Source organism: Adiantum capillus-veneris, chromosome 17, assembly GCF_014529385.1.
Source record: "Adiantum capillus-veneris isolate H3 chromosome 17, ASM1452938v2, whole genome shotgun sequence".
Lineage (NCBI taxonomy): Eukaryota > Viridiplantae > Streptophyta > Polypodiopsida > Polypodiales > Pteridaceae > Adiantum > Adiantum capillus-veneris.
The window spans coordinates 66,640,818-66,657,106 of NC_140947.1; the positions used below are offsets into that span (position 1 = coordinate 66,640,818).

Consider the following 16,289-nt stretch of genomic DNA (forward strand, 5'->3'; position numbering starts at 1 on the left):
CTCAAGGATATACTTGTTCCTTTCCTAAGGACGAAACCAACTTCACAGGAGTCAGTTGAGTAGACTGTACTCTGCCATTCCTGTAAGTTCAAACAGGAGCGTTTTACATTGAAGACAACACATTCTCATAGGAATGACAAACTACCCTATTACTTTCAATGAATTGCAGAGTATTAAAATCTTACCAGGTCTGACAGTGTCACGTTTGAAAACTCTTCAACATTGATTTGGGGGGCATGTTTTTTTCTCAAAGTGCTTATTCGATCTCGCATCCTTTTTGGACAAACCAGAAAACACATAAGTACTAAAGAACACGGACATACTTGCTGAAACAAGTCTTAGGTTTACAGTGGAAAAAAGGAGCAGAAAAATCAGAAACAACCATGAAATTACATTTTATCCTCTTGAATTATTCCTTGTAGACTGCCAATAACAGCTTCAAACTTGTCTTTTGTAATCACCCAACATTCGACATCACTAAGCGCAGTGGCTGTTATTAAGGGAGCTGGTTCACCAAGCAGCACCCACTCTCCAAAACAACTTCCTGTTTTCACAATTTTCAATGAATCTTTCCTATCTGTCGTTGCAGTGGCATCCTCATGATATATCAACTGGACGTCTCCATTATAAACCACATAAAATGAAGAGAGTTCCTCATCCTGGCCAGTATAAAATCAATCGTCAGAGGGGCAATGCTAAACCTTTTATCAGTGCAAAATAAAACTTCAACAATTTTAAGGTCGCACATAGCTAATCTTTTGCTTTCAAAAGAAGTCCCCCCAAAAAAATTGAGAGGCATGGTGCACCATTGCTGTCTATATACGGTCAATTGTTGAATTGGAGGCATTTGCATGCTAAAGCAAAAGACAAACCAAAGGGGGTGGAAAAAGAAAAAACGTTACTAGGATTGGTACCACATAACTGTGAGAGTGCGCGTGTGCGGAAGCGTGAGAGAGAGAGAGAGAGAGAGAGAGAGAGAGAGGACCACAAACGCAAGATATGGTGAAGAGGGGGCGATCAGCCCCCCATGACTACCATGAGCAAAAGACCCAATACACAATAACCAAATGATGGAAATGGGTACCCCCTTGGCCCCATAAATAGGTGCCCAAGGGGAGGTAGACCGTAGGGCAATGCCTGGGGGCAACCTGAAGGACGATGTGCACAAATAGAACCCTACCACCTTGGATGTTGCAATAGTCTATGTGGAGCGTCTTGGCGATAGCCGGCGTCCTACACGGAATTTCATCCCTGGTAACAAATCTTCAAATAGCGCTCGCTTTTCACAACGCGATCGCAAAGAAAGCTTTAGCCAAAGTCATCAACATCAATCTCAGTTCAGACAGCAAGCCACACCACCTTATTCAACTTCAAGGTTCTACTCTCAAGATCGACAGTCTCAAAGCAGATCTTCCTCAAATGTTCCTCCACTTGATCGTGGTAAAGGATGTGATTTTTCTCAAGATTGGCATTCCAATACTCAGCAAGGCTCTTCGTCAAATGCATCTTCGACTCCAAAGAAAGAAGGATTATGTACAATTTGCGGTGGTGACCATAGATGGTATCAATGTCCAAAGAGACCAAATCCGTCTAATTTGAAAAGAAATTCCAACGTGGAGACATCATCGAATTTTGAACAACCAGCTTCTACTAAGGATAAAGGAAAATCTGTGGTCAATACAATTCATGTCGTAGAGGATACGACTATTCTTATGAAGCATGCTCAATGCAATTCTTCAGTTTTGGAGCCTCTCTCAAAGCAAGTTTTGAGCCTTCTTGGAACTATCAATGGTCGCTCCATCGATATTTTGGTAGACAGCGGATGCTCGAATAATTTCCTCAACACTCAGATAGTTCGACAGCTTGGCTTACCAACTCAGAAGACATCTCACTTATATGATGTGGAATTAGCAGATGGATTAATTTTAACTTGTGATGAGATAGTTCGACAGTTGCAGTTCGCTATTCAAGATTATGCAGATCAATTGGATTTCGAAGTCATGCCTTTATCTTATTACAATGTGATTCTTGGTCAGCATTGGTTATTTCAATATGATCCAGCAATTACCTTTCGAGGACATACTATCAATTTGTTCAAAGATGGATGTAACTGGTTTTACACGGGCTTTATCATGCGGAATGAGTGATTCAAGCCTCACGTGTACTAGTCAAACGACATGATACAAAGGATTATGAAGCAAATATAATCTCCGATGCAGATAGAGAAATTCTAATTGAAGATTTTTTAATTCATTAACTTCTCCTGAATCAATTACTGAAGACAAAGATGATTTCAAGCAAGAAGTTTTTCCAAGTGATACTTCGTTACCAAACAGAGGTAAGGATACTTTGTTCGATGATGATATGCCAATTGCAAGTCATGAAGTGACAGTTTCTGATGATGATTTTGAAGAATTTTGGGATTCATTATTGGACGATGATTACACTCTCAATCCAAAATCCTCTCCAATGATTACTAAAGTTGAAGCTACCCCATCTGAAGAGTACCTTGAGAAGATTTCCTCTTCCCCAAATATTTCGCACTTATTGGAAGATTTTGAACCAAAATCTTACATCACATGAAGAATTTTGAAGATCAACCTCTTGTTGCAGTCAACCTGATTATGCCAAATTCCTCTAAAAAGTCTTTGAATAATGCAACGACATGGGATTTAGCAGTCAAAGCAAAAACGTTTCTCAACAAGCAAAGTTTCAAAACGAAGGTTTCCGATAACTCAAAGATTGAATATTTTCGAAGATTCAATGCTTTTCCAGAGTTACATCAACATCAAAAGTCATTTCTTTGACACGGGCTCTCATTTTAAATGGGAGGGAATGTCAAAATTTTGACTATGTTAATAATATTACATCTACTCCTAGTTGCAGATACGCGAAGTGCTATGCCAAGAAGGACCCCAGCGCTTGGATGGTCACACCCCTTTGCCCAAGAGATGTGCCTCTTCACCAAAAGCCACACTCCTTCGATGACTGGTCACCCCACTTTGCTCTATGGGTGCGACTCTTTGCCCAATGGTTGCAGATCTTCGCCGAAAGTCATGTCTCTTCACGTCTCTCCATTTGTGTTTCTTCGTCTCCTATATAAGAAGCCCTTGTATCACACATTCAATCAATCAACATAGAGTCTGCTAAGTCTTGTTTCTGAGTTCAGTTCAAGTTTCTTAAGTCTTAATCATGAGTTTAAGTACTTAATTAAGGATTAGTACCTAGAATCCTTACATGGTGGCTGGAATGAATGGATCTCCCAAGGATCGTACGCCTGTAGATGATCAAGCTGATGTCGAAGATACCGTGTACTGCAGCAGTCACCGAGAGACTGCACGGACTGAAGGCAAGGATGAGGCTTCTTGCTATGAATGAGTGAGCGAGAGAGAGAGAGAGAGAGAGAGAGAGAGAGAGAGAGAGAGATCGACACAGGTCTATGCGTACAGCAAAACCCAGCCAGCACGCTATCTTCAATCCTATGTTATTATATGTTAAGGTACATTATAAAGTTGGGCCATTTAAATGGCCCAAGGGGTGGTTGCCACCCCCACTATAAGTGAGTAAAAATAATGTATACAAGGAGGCCAAGGAGGGCCTTTAGACCCAACAACCTCCCACCTAAAGGCCCGATGTGGTACCTTTAAGTAACTCCCACCAAGTGTAAGCAATGCTGATGTTGTGTTTTAGCAAGACAATTAGTGAGAACATCTGCAGGGTTATCCTGTGCCTTGACCTTTGTTAGTGTGACAAGGCCATCATCCAAGACCTGTCGTATAAAATGGTACCGCACATCAATGTGTTTGGTACGAGCATGAAACATGGCATTTTTAGCCAAGCATAAAACACTCTGACTATCACAACCAAGTACTGGAGCATATGCAGGAAGACCAAAATCTCTGACCAACCTGCCAAGCCAAACATCTTCTTTAGAAGCGTCTGTGGCTGAAATATATTCAGCCTCTGTAGTGCTCAATGCCACAATCTTTTGTAACCTTGAACACCAAGAGATAGCACCTCCAGCAAGTATGAATACATATCCACTAGTAGACTTTCTAGTGTCAAGATCACCTGCCATGTCCGAATCACAGAAACCCCGCAATGATAGTGTACCCTTCCCATAACATATACATGTGTCCTGTGTACCATTTAAGTACCTGAAAATGCCTTTCACTGCCTCCCAATGTGGTTTGCAGGATTAGACATAAACCTGCTAACAACTCCCACTGCATGAACAATGTATGGTCATGTAGCAACCATGGCATACATCAATGAACCACAAGCTGAAGCATAAGGAATGCCTTCATAGCATGGATAGCTACATCATCTTTTGGGCAATCAAGCTTGCTAAGCTTTGTGTGCGGAGATAAAGGCACACCAAGAGGCTTAGCATCAGACATATTAAATCTCTCAAGCACTTTCTTGATGTACTTGTATTGAGAAAGGGATAGAAGACGCTTCTTTCTATCCCTCGTAATACGCATACCCAAAATATGTTCAGCTGCACCCAAATCTTTCATTGAGAAAGCTAAATTCAGCTCCCTTTTCAAAGCATTCAAAGTCTCCTTATGCTTGTCAGCAATCAACATGTCATCCACATATAGGACTAGCACAATAAGACTACCATCTGGAGCCTGTTTAGTGTAAAGGCAGTGATCTGCATGGCTGCGTTTGAACCCATGGTCGAGCATAAAAGTATCAAACTTCTTGTACCACTGTCTAGGGGATTGTTTCAACCCATGCAAGCTACGTTTCAATTTGCATACCAAATGCAGTTTCCCTGGAATGACAAAGCCCTCAGGCTGCTGCATATAGAGCTCCTCATCCAAGTCACCATGTAAGAAAGCGGTGATCACATCCATTTGATTCAGCTCCAAATCCAAGATAGCACATAAAGCAAACAGCACACGGAGAATAAACATCCTCACCACAGGTGAAAAAATCTCCTGGAAATCAATGCCTTCCTTCTGTACATAACCCTTAGCAACTAGACGTGCTTTGTACTTGGGTTTGTCATCAACACATTTGACCTTATAAACCCACTTGTTAGGAATAGCCTTCCTTCCTTTGGGCAAAGGCACAAGCTCCCATGTATTATTTGCATACAGTGATTGCATCTCAGATTTCATAGCAAGCTCCCACTTACTCTTTATCTTCACAGGACTGGGCCTCTTTGTATGTAAGAGGCTCTCCCTCATCAGTCAACAACATACAATCCAAAGATGGTTGAAACCTCTCTGGTTGACGTCTCTGACGCGTAGACCTCCTCACCCAATGATCTATGTTTACCGGTAATGGGTCTACATCATGCGGAACATTAACCCCATCAATTAGAGGCTGATTTTCAGCATTTATACCCTGCTGTAATTGATTTTCAGGCTGCTGTAACTGATTTTCAGCATGCTGATTTTGACCCTCATGCTGAATTTCAGCATCCCCCTGCTGTCCATTATCATCTGGCTCAATGATAACACGCTGGCCTTCATGACCAGCATCAAAAGGAGCTGAATTTTTAGTAGAAAATGGTTGTGGAAGTGACTGATCATGCTGAAATTTCACCTTTTTCTTATCCAAGTCACTGGATGTGGCATTTTTCAGCAGCTTAGGTTCATTAAATACCACATCCCGGCTGCGAATTACCTTATGTGACCCTGGAATCCAAACTCTATATCCATTTCACCTTCATCTCCATAACCCAAGAAGATGCCTTACAAGGATTTCATATCAAGTTTGGTTCTCAAGTCAACAGACACATGTACATAGCATTCACAACCAAAGACTTTCAAGTGGTCATATGAAGCCGGTTTGCTAGACCAAACCTCTTCAGGGATGCCACCATCAAGTGCACGATGTGGAGATCGGTTGCATATATGCACCACGGTTTTAAGTGCCTCTCCCCAAAACAATTGCAAGAGATTAGCTGTAGACAACATGCACCGAATCTTCTCACATAGCGTCCGATTCATACGCTCAGCCACACCATTTGAAGATGGATTATAAGGGGCAGTGAGCTCCCTTTTAATCCCATTCTCACCACAAAAAACATTAAAGTCTTTAGAAACATACTCCCTCCCATTATCAGTACGTATGCATTTAAGTTTCAAACCCTTTTGAGTACAATCAAAGGCATAGAACTTTTTAAATGCATTTAAAACCTCACTCTTATCCTTAAGCAAATAAACCCATAGTTTACGTGAACAATCATCAATGAAAGACACAAAGTAACGAGAACCACCATGAGTTTTTATTGGCATTGTGCATACATAAGAATGTATGAGATCCAAAATACTAGCCTTTTTAGAGGCTCCATGAGAGTAAGAAGCTTTTACATGCTTCCAAAGTACATGATCATCACAAAAATCAAGTTTAGAGCCTTTTACATCAATCCTACCAAGGGAGGAAAGAGTCTGCAATCCCTTATGACTCATATGTCCAAGACGCTTATGCCAAAGCTCCATGTGTGACTGCACTTCTGCAATTGCGACAAAACGGCCAGGTAATGCCTTGCAATGCAGATAGTATAAAGTACCCTTCTTACTGCCTCTAGTAATAAGCATAGATCCCTTTTGGATCTTCCACATGCCACCACCAAATGTAGTGAAGAAGCCTCTGCTATCCAACTGCCCAACTAAAAGCAAACTCTTCTTGATACCAGGCACATACCTAACATCATGAAGAGTGAGTTCCTGGCTATTATCAAGTGCCAGGTGTATGGTGCCAACTCCCTCAATGTCACAAGCATAGTTATTGCCCAAATACACTTTTCCAAGGTTTCTTGCAATGTATGAGGCAAAACACAAATGCATTTGCAATGACCACAATGTTGTACATGCCACAGTTTCACTGCATAAAGTACATTTGGCAATACACATAAGAGATGAAAGTTGCTCAAATGATTGAATAAACACTTGTAGGCTCCACAAGCCTCAATCTCTCTGCTGAAATTGACCACAAATGTAAGTACATAAGTGAAATTTTGCTGAATTTCAAAAACAGCAAAAGCCCCAAATTCGCACTGCTCAATTCTCCACTGTAACTTCGTCACATGCACCTGTAAGGAGTGAACTTGATAGTTTTTGCTGAAATTAGCAAAAGCTCCAAGTTTTGTCGCGAAAAATTGCTAAAATTTGACAATTTTCAGCAAAGAAGCAAAAAGCCCCAATTCCAAACGTGAAATTGAGTTCCCCAAAGTGCCCGGTGTTAACCTGCAAACCTGTTTTTGTTGTTTATACACCTGAATATGCAGAAAATGACCTGTTTCTAGCCAAAAACAGCCCAAAAACACCTGTTTTGGACCTGTAATTCTCTGTTTTCAGCGTGTGAGCAATGGTAGACACCGTACCGTACTTGGAGAAGAGAGAGAAAGCTCCTGCGTTGCTGTTTCTAGAGAGAGAAAATCTGCACAGGAGAGAGAAAATGCTATCTACGCGAGAGGGAATCGCCCAGGGTACGTAGCCTTGCTCTGATACCAGCTTGAAGGTAAGGATGAGGCTTCTTGATGTGAGAGAGAGAGAGAGAGAGAGAGAGAGAGAGAGAGAGAGAGGTCTATGCGTACGGCAACAACCCAGCCAGCACGCTATCTTCAATCCTATGTTATTATATGTTAGGATACATTATAAAGTTGGGCCATTTAAATGGCCCAAGGGGTGGTTCCCACCCCCACTATAAGTGAGTAAAAATAATGTATACAAGGAGGCCAAGGAGGGCCTTTGGACCCAAGACGGACCACCACCGGATGGTGTCCTAGCAGGAGGTAACTTCATCCTCTGTAAAAAACACAAACCATGTGTCTGCTGTCCACCCAAAAACGCAACTGCGAGGTGATGAAAACGCTGCTGTCCAGCGGTTTCAGTGTGCTCGTACGCTCCCAGACGGGGCCCGGAGCGGTGCAGAGGGTTTAAGGAGGTGGGGAATCAATGGCACAGCCCTGGGTGGGCTGAAAACAGAGAAAAAGACAGCAGATGATCCTGAAGAGGATTCTCACCAGCATGCACCATATGCGGAGCCGGTGGGGCAAAGATTCGAGTAGGTTGATGCTAGCGCTGCCCCCGCTCTGCTGAAAACGCAAGGTTTTCCACCAAAACGCAAGCGGCAGCAAAAAACGCAAGTGATCTAGAGGGGTTTTCCGCGACAAAAATGTCAAGAAATGGTTGGCGCTGGTAGCCAGCATGTGATCACCAATGGAGAAAGCAAAAAAAAGGTGGAAATGGGGATTCCCGCGACAGAACCCGCTCCAGATGTCGTCGCTTGCCTGGCTTTTTGGTGATCGCTGGCTGATGTAAAAAAACTGGCTGATTCTTGCAAAAAACGTTGCTGATGTGATCGCTTGGGAAGAGTTCATGATGCGGAGACGCACCTTGCAACACGGTAGAGCCTGAAGCTCTGATACCATGTGAGAGTACTCGAGTGCGGAAGCGTGAGAGAGAGAGAGAGAGAGAGAGAGAGAGAGAGAGAGAGAGAGAGAGACCATGAACCAAAACGCAGGAGTAGGGAAGAGGGCGCGATCAGACCCCCATGACTACCATGAGCAGAAGACCCAATACACAATGGCCAGATGATGGAAGTGAATGCCCCCCTGGCCCCATATATAGGTGCCCAAGGGGAGGTAGGGCAATGCCTTGAAAAATCCCCCACGACCCAACAAGAATTAAATGAAATATGAAAATATATGAGGGCGCCCAAACAAAGGTGGGTGGCAGGCCCCAAACTCAAACGGCCGGACCAGGTACAACCTAGACTATGGGTGGCCAGCCCAGAGATATACTAGCTGTACAAGTATGCCCTAGACCTGTGAAGCAACAGAGTGGTGTAAATTTAACAACTTTCCTAAGATGAAGTCTATGTCTGCATTGCATTCGTGCATGTGGTTGCATCCAGGGACGTCTGGGAAGTGCTGTGTAAGCATTGTTTTCAACTTATGAGGTTTTATCGAGTTTTTGGGCAGGTTCATACCATTTTTAAAATAGGCCGGCCGCCTTGTTAATAAATTGGCAGCCACCCTTAAAAAAAAGAGAAGAGAATAGCATAATAAATTTAAAAAAAACACCGCTACCCTCTTATGGCAACGCACGATCTCTCTCAAGCGTCCTGCCTCTCTCCAGTTTTGGCACCCCACCTCCTCCCCTGTTCCCGCAAGGCCGCTCCTATTCTTGCCGACTGCCAGGAGCTACAAAAGCACACTCTCTCCCGCTCTCACAACAAAGAAGACCAGCGCTTGCAAGGAGAAGATGTTGTTGCAGATTTCAGCCGGAAAGAAGACGTTGCCGGTGATGCCAATGGCTGCCCCAAGTGTACCAGACGTTGCCAGGACTCAGTGCGCGAGTTCCCTCGCGAAGAAGTGCCTATGGAGCGTGTTTCCATTGCGACAAGCTGCTGTTTTTCTCTGTTTTCAGCCCATAAACATCGCAGACAGGGGTGATTTATGAGAAGGAACCCGAGAACACACCTCTTTTGTGTGTAGGATTGGAAGAGAGAATTTTCTATAATCTCTTCCAGGGAATTGCTTTTTGAGAACCGAGTTGTGTTGCGAGCGTCGAGACTTTGAAGGTAACGATTTTCAGGTTATGACCTCTGAATATTTGTTTGCAGGTGTACTTCCTCTTAGTGAGGGAGAAAGAGCAGAGGAAGGCATAAGCCTCTGCAGGAGAAAAGCGCTCTAAGAAACTAGAGCCGGATCAATCCAAGGGTTTCGTACCCGAGTTTTGGGAAGTAGATCCACGGATCCGAGAGAGGTAGACTCTCGAGATGTGATCCCGAAGTTGAGATTTCCAAAGAAAGGACTTCACGTCCAAGAAAACAGAGTTGTTCTGCAAGAAGAGGACTCTGGGAACAAAGTCGGAAAACAGTTATAGGGATGCAATTCCCTGAGTCTGGAAGGTGAGATCCAGCGATGAGAATTTAGCTTCTCGAGGATTCACAATAAGGAACGGAAGTTCCTTGGAATAGGGTTCTGCCCTAGGAATCGGAAGCTGAGGCTTCCAGGAACCATCGAGTCTTATTCTAGAATGAATGCGGTAATACATTCAGTTCAAGTGCTTGTATAGACTTCTCCTCAGAAATAAAAAGATACTATTACGAGGGGGGACCAACCCATCTTCTGGTCCCGAGTACTGTGTCGAACTTCTCTCTCTCTCTCTCTCTCTCTCTCTCTCTCTCTCTCTCTCTCTCTCTCTCTCTCTATATATATATATATATATATATATAAATATATATATATATATATATATATAAATATATATATATATATATATATATATATATATATATATATATATATATATATATATATATATATATATATATATATATATATATATATATATATATATATCCTTTGGCTTCAATATTAAGTAATAAATTCTATTTATCCAAGTATATTTTATCTTGTAATGCGCTCCCATTTGTGACAGAAATCCTCGCATAGTCCAGGCTCGTAGCCATATAGAGACCTCCACCAATCAAGAAGGCGAGCAAGTTCCACCTACGGATCCTGCCATTAGCCCTCCCCCTACCCCTCCCTCTTCGCCATCAAATCTCATGGATTCTATGATGCGGATGGTGATGGTGGCGATGATACCGCAAGAGGAAGCACGTCGTGTCGAGCGTGCGGAAGCGACGGAGAGAGAGGAACGTCGATTGGCGGCCGAAGCCGAGGCTCGTAGACAGTAGACGAGAGCGAGGCAAACGCCGAGGCCTGTAGACGTGGACGGGAGCACGAGGCTCAAGCCGAGGCGCCTAGACAAGAAAGCGCCACCATGCGTGATCTTATCACCACTTTGGTGGTGCAATCCGATACCTCTTCTTTGGAGCCCGATTATGAAAAGCTTGCCAAGACCATCGTGGAGGGGACCAATGTTACACGAACGACCAATAACGTAGTTCACGAGAAGATCAAGTTTAGTAAGTATGACGAGAAGATGGATGCTATTGTCCTTTATTCTTGGTTGCATCAATTTACATCCTATTTTGTGTTTGTTAAAAAGTCTGATAATAACAGAGTTCTCTTGGCTTCCATGCATCTCACGGGTCATGCCATCACTTGGAAGGATGAGCGGACAGAGAAGGAGGAAGCCCACAAGTCTAAACCTCACCTCACACCTGCTCAAGGAGTTTTAGGTGGTCAATTAAGTAGAGAAGAGCAAGCATTGTATGCAAAGGAACATAGCTGCTTCCATTGTTCAATCGTAGGTCACATAAAAAGGAATGTCCGAAGAAAGAATCTAAAAAGGAAAACTCTACTGCGTCAACTTCTGACTCTACCCCTCAAGTGAATGATATGAGTGCGGTAGAGCAAGAAGCTAAGCAAGAGTGGACTTTTCAAGAGGATGAATATTATGGACATGTCAATAGTCAAATGTCTGTGTTGTTTGATTCTGAAAGTTCTCAAGATGCCATAAGTGAATCTCTTGTGAAACGTACACCTCTTCAGACTTCTCCTATCCCCACCCTCCCAGTGCAGGGGTTTTCTGCAGGCATGGACGCTTCGATTTTCAAGAATGTGATGATGTCAAATTAATCATTCAATAAACCCACTTCACTCGTCGTTTTGTAGTCTCTAAACTTGTAGGATGGGTTATCATTTTGAGCATTAAGTAACTTCAAAAGTTTTAAGTGGTTTCGCAGGTTCAAGCCTATTATCGATTGGGAGAAGCTCACGTTTCTCATTAAAGATAATGTCACAACCCGTCCTCATTCGAGGCGAGAGCAATTTTCCCTCTCTCCCTCTTATCTTCCACGTCCAAGAAAATTGAGAGCTACGTCGAGGAGCCCAAGCGGAGGTCATCTATGTCAACCCCACATCAAGGAACTTGGGTATTCTTGACAGATAAAATGAAGGTTTTGTCAAGGTCAATTCCATACTTTCCCTAGATCATCATTCCCCTACACACCCTCCCCATCGACCTATGGACATTGTCTCCAACCAATTGCATGACGCGAAACACGTAGGTAAAATTTTCTCTCAACGGGATAAAGAGAAGCCAAAACCAAGTGATTTCTTATTTAGGAGGCTTTGCCCTCCCAAGGTACGGTTTTTTGGGGTACCAGTTCTCTTTGTTCATAAGAAACCAAACTCAAGGCACTCAAGACGAGGATGGCCATATTCCAGAGTCGAGCCCTCACATGGTCGTTCCTTTGGAGCGTCTACAAGAGGCCCATTGAGTTTCCACAGTGGACCTGTTGAGTTGCCGCCACAAGGGTAGACTTCCAAGGAGCAATCAAAAAGAAGAACCACAAGAGATCATTGTCATCAAGCCGAAGCGTTTTCCAATGCTTCATTTTTAGTTTGGCAATAAGAAGGAAGCAAAGTAACATTTTCTCAAATTCAAGGATCGAGACGAGGAAATTTTCAACGACTGCTCGCATTTGCTAGCCTCATACAAGGAGGCCATGCAAATCGATACCCGTAACCTCACCTTAAGCAGGGGTATGTCATGTGCACGTGGCTCTGTGTGCCACGAGACATGCTTCATCAACTTCCAAAGTTCCAGAGCCAGTTTTCCCCTTCTTCCTAGATAGAAGTGTCTAGAATCCTAGGAGCTGCATGTCCAGACAAGTCCATTAGATTAGGTTTTCCACTTTTGGAACCCTCTTGCATAAATGGTTGTACATGCATTTTAACAGATGTTATTACACTAGGGTGGGCATCTCGTATAACGTGCATATAGTTTTAGGTTAGAGGAATCCAACGAGCCTTTCCCCACGTCGATCGGATTCCCACGTGGGGCAGATGTGCGACAGTTTCAACTAGAAACTACCCCCCTTCCAAACTTATTAATAAATCATTTCTATGATTTATTTTGTTGGGTCCGGTGTGTTGGGTTTCCAAGCCCTTTTGTCATCAATCGTCTACCCATGGGAATACATCTCTATAGCATGTAGGCAGACTCAGTTCAGTGGAGTCTTTTGCATGGCCAAATTGCTCTATATATGTACAAGGTGTTTTTTAATTAAAGCATAGCGTGTTCTTTTTTGTATTAGTATTGAAACTCTCTCTCTCGTTAAATCTCTGTTGCTCGCTTTCTTCTCTCGCCATGGCCTCTACACGCCACCATCCACCCTAACCTCCCCATCAACTGGTATTAGAGCCTTGCCTTCTTGGCTTTGCTTGGCATCGGTCTCCACTTGAATCAGCCTCGCGGAAGCAGCTGCTAGCACAAGAGAGAGAAGGCTCATCAACCTGCAACAAATCAACCACAGTCTGCATCAAGATGTTCGCCTTGGCCTAAGCAGTAACTTTCGACACTAAAGCTACCCCTAATTTGTCATTCTTAGCCCGCTGCAAACACATCTTTCATCGGCGCTGCCGTCCGAGACACTATTTTCGCCATTTTTGCTTTTCACACTACTTATAAGTGGTGGTCATCTTCTTTGAGCCTTGGCTAGAGGGCCTTCACACCCAATCGATCACGATTGTGAGTCCAACAAGGTTCTCTAAGCATACAGCATATCAAAACACTCTAAGTTGCAGCTATTGGTGGTGGTGCTAGGCATTTTCAACACTCTCTGTAGACGAAATCTCAAAACGCCTACTACAAAGGCATATCAAAACGTGCTACCTTCAAGCAATTTTGCAGCAATCTTGCAAAGCATCAACCTCTCAAAGGCTCTTAAGCCTGTTGGCGGTATAACGAAGCTAGTTATCAAGTGTCGCAAATAATCGACCGAGCTTAAAGCATCTTGAAACGCCAAAATAGACTACAATATGGCATCGAAGGTGGACAAATTCAACGGTTCCGGCTTTCACACTTGGCAAATCAAAGTGAAGGGCTATCTGATGCGCAAGAATCTCTGGAGCGTAGTCAAGCCTCTATCAGCAAATGAAGCTGACACATCCGCTACTGTTACGAAAGCGCTATCTGCCGAGCAACAACGCAAGGACGAGCAAGCATTAGGTATTATTCTGACATCTCTTGAAGATGATTTGATTCGTTATCTGGATGACGTGCAATCTGCAAACGCTGCTTAGATGGAACTAGAGAAAGTGTTTGGTCCTAAAGCCAAATACTCCAAAATGAGCCTTAAAATGGAGTTGTACTCTTTTTCTATGCGTGATGACAAGAATATTGCAGCTTTAGCTAACAGATTGGAAAGCATCCACACTCAGCTGATTTATGTTGAAGCCCATGTGCCATATGAAGATCTTATAGCTGTTTTTCTTAATAGCCTACTTGCAGAATTTCGTCAAATTGTCACTATTTTAAAGGAGAAGGATTCGCTGCCTTCTTTGGACGGTATTGTTAATTCACTGCAAGAAGAAGAGAACTGAGTATCACGTGTTAGTTCTGCCGTACCTACTGCATATGTAGCTCGTGGTTGCACTTCGACTGTAAATTCAACCAGGACCGCAACTTCAACCAAGTCTACTACCAGCACTAGACCTTGTGCGATATGTGGCCGTAGCAATCATCGAACTAAGGATTGTTTTAGCAAAAATCCTTGCATCCACTGTGGAAAGACCAATCATCCTTCAAGTGTTTTAAGAAGAATAAACGACAGATCAACATGGTTGAAAGTGATGAAGATGGTGAAGCACAATGCTTCTCGTAAATAGTGATGTCCTGTAGTTTTTTCAGTTTGTTTTATGTTGTTTTTATGTCAGTCATTTGTCAATAAAATGTAGGAGTTATAGACACTGCCACACATCAATGGTAAGACCGCGTCTTGTCCGAGGGAAGTCCACACACGCATACCTATGTTATTGTCAAGGGGAGGGACTTCTACTCATAGTTTCAGGTGATTGAACTCTGCCATGGTCTGTCTCGAGTGCATTGTCAGTGGTTCGGGCTTGAGGGGGGGGTTTGTTGGATTTCCAAGCCCTTTTGTCATCGGTCGTCTACCCATGGGATACATCTCTACAACATGCACACAGACTCAGTTCAGTGGAATCTTTTGCATGGCCAAATTGCTCTTATATGAACAAGGTGTGTTTTAATTAAAGCATAGCGTGTTCTTTTTTGTATTAGTATTGACGCTCTCTCTCTCTCGTTAAATCTATGCTGCTCGCTTTCTTCTCTCGTCATGGCCTCTGCATGCCACTATCCACCCTAACCTCCCCATCATGGTGGACAGTTTTGCCTACCTAGCCCTTAATAATAACCCAAATTCCAGCCCTATAAAGGGAGCACTTGGCCTAGCATTTGAAAGCAGATTTAGTAGCACTAGTTGAGGAGCGGATGAGGCCTAGTGTTTTTGCAGCCAAGCAGCCAACGTTCTCAGGTTAAGCCATTGCGCTACCAAGTTTGCAGATTCAGCCCTACCGTTTTCAGTTTGCAACCCTTCCCTCACCGAATTGGCCGACATCTGTGATCGCTAGCCATCTTCGTTGCGGTCCGGTACTTGGCAACCCATCAAGCCTCCCCTCGGCCATTCCCTCACCATCATTGAGTGCTCACATTGCTGTCCATCATCGGCATCGTCGAGGTCTGCGTTTTCAGCCCTGCTCTATGTGAGAGCTATGCTGTGCTTTATGCTTCAGATCTACGTTTTTGCAGCCAGCTTTCAGCCCTTCATTCCTTTCACATGAAGGGCGCACATCAGCCCCAAATCTACCCCTTGGTGGCCATCAGCAATCCCACATCGAGAAGGATCCACAGGTGCATCAAATCAGCCCCGAAGGTGCCTCATCTTGAGGAGTTACCGCGGCAAAGTCATCATTCGAGTCAGTAGATCTACACTTGAGGTATTGCATGTGTGTACATTCCATTTACGCAATCTAAAGCAAATACCACATCGGCCCTTGAGAGGGTTGGTTGGGACCCCATCAAGTGTCATTCTCTTCTCTCTCCCTCTACACATCTCTACCCCACTCTCTCATTCCCTCTCTTCAGGGAAAGGTAAAAGGAACCATCATTCAAGCTAAAAGGAATCACTAACGCAAGGAAAGAAAGAGCTAAAAGGAACCATCATTCAAGCTAAAAGGAATCACTAACGCAAGGAAAGGATTGTGGAAGTGTAAAACCTAGATCTTGACCATATTCACCTGACATATAGAGACTCCCATTGCTGAAATTTCAGCTACAGCAGTGATTTTGGGGCTGATTTGAGACCCTCAATTGAGTGTGCTCGCATGAAGAAGCTCCAACTCGCCTCTCGAAGGCTCTGGTACCACTTGTTGGTGACAAAAAGTGCTCGAAGGAGCGTGACAACAAGTGCAAGTAGAGATGTAGTGCAGTGAGTAGAGGAGAGAATGTGCCAGAGGGTGTGTGCAAGTGATGGCACCATTGTGTGCAGATGGAGCTCACGCGCACGTGCGCGCACACACACAGAAGCTCGTTTCAGGAAAGCTCACG

The 16,289-nt window shown here is 43.6% G+C and overlaps 1 protein-coding gene across 1 annotated transcript in view; it reads right to left on the reverse strand.

Moving 5' to 3' along the window:
- LOC147437416 (protein phosphatase 2C and cyclic nucleotide-binding/kinase domain-containing protein) overlaps positions 1 to 16,289 on the reverse strand; it is a 69,885-nt gene that overhangs the window by 22,011 nt on the left and 31,585 nt on the right. Inside the window, exons 9-11 of the mRNA XM_086486947.1 lie at positions 394 to 659; positions 186 to 273; positions 14 to 80 (exon numbers count right to left, since the gene is read on the reverse strand). Of these exons, the coding sequence (XP_086343073.1) occupies positions 14 to 80; positions 186 to 273; positions 394 to 659 (421 nt within the window). The remainder of the gene's footprint in view (positions 1 to 13; positions 81 to 185; positions 274 to 393; positions 660 to 16,289) is intronic.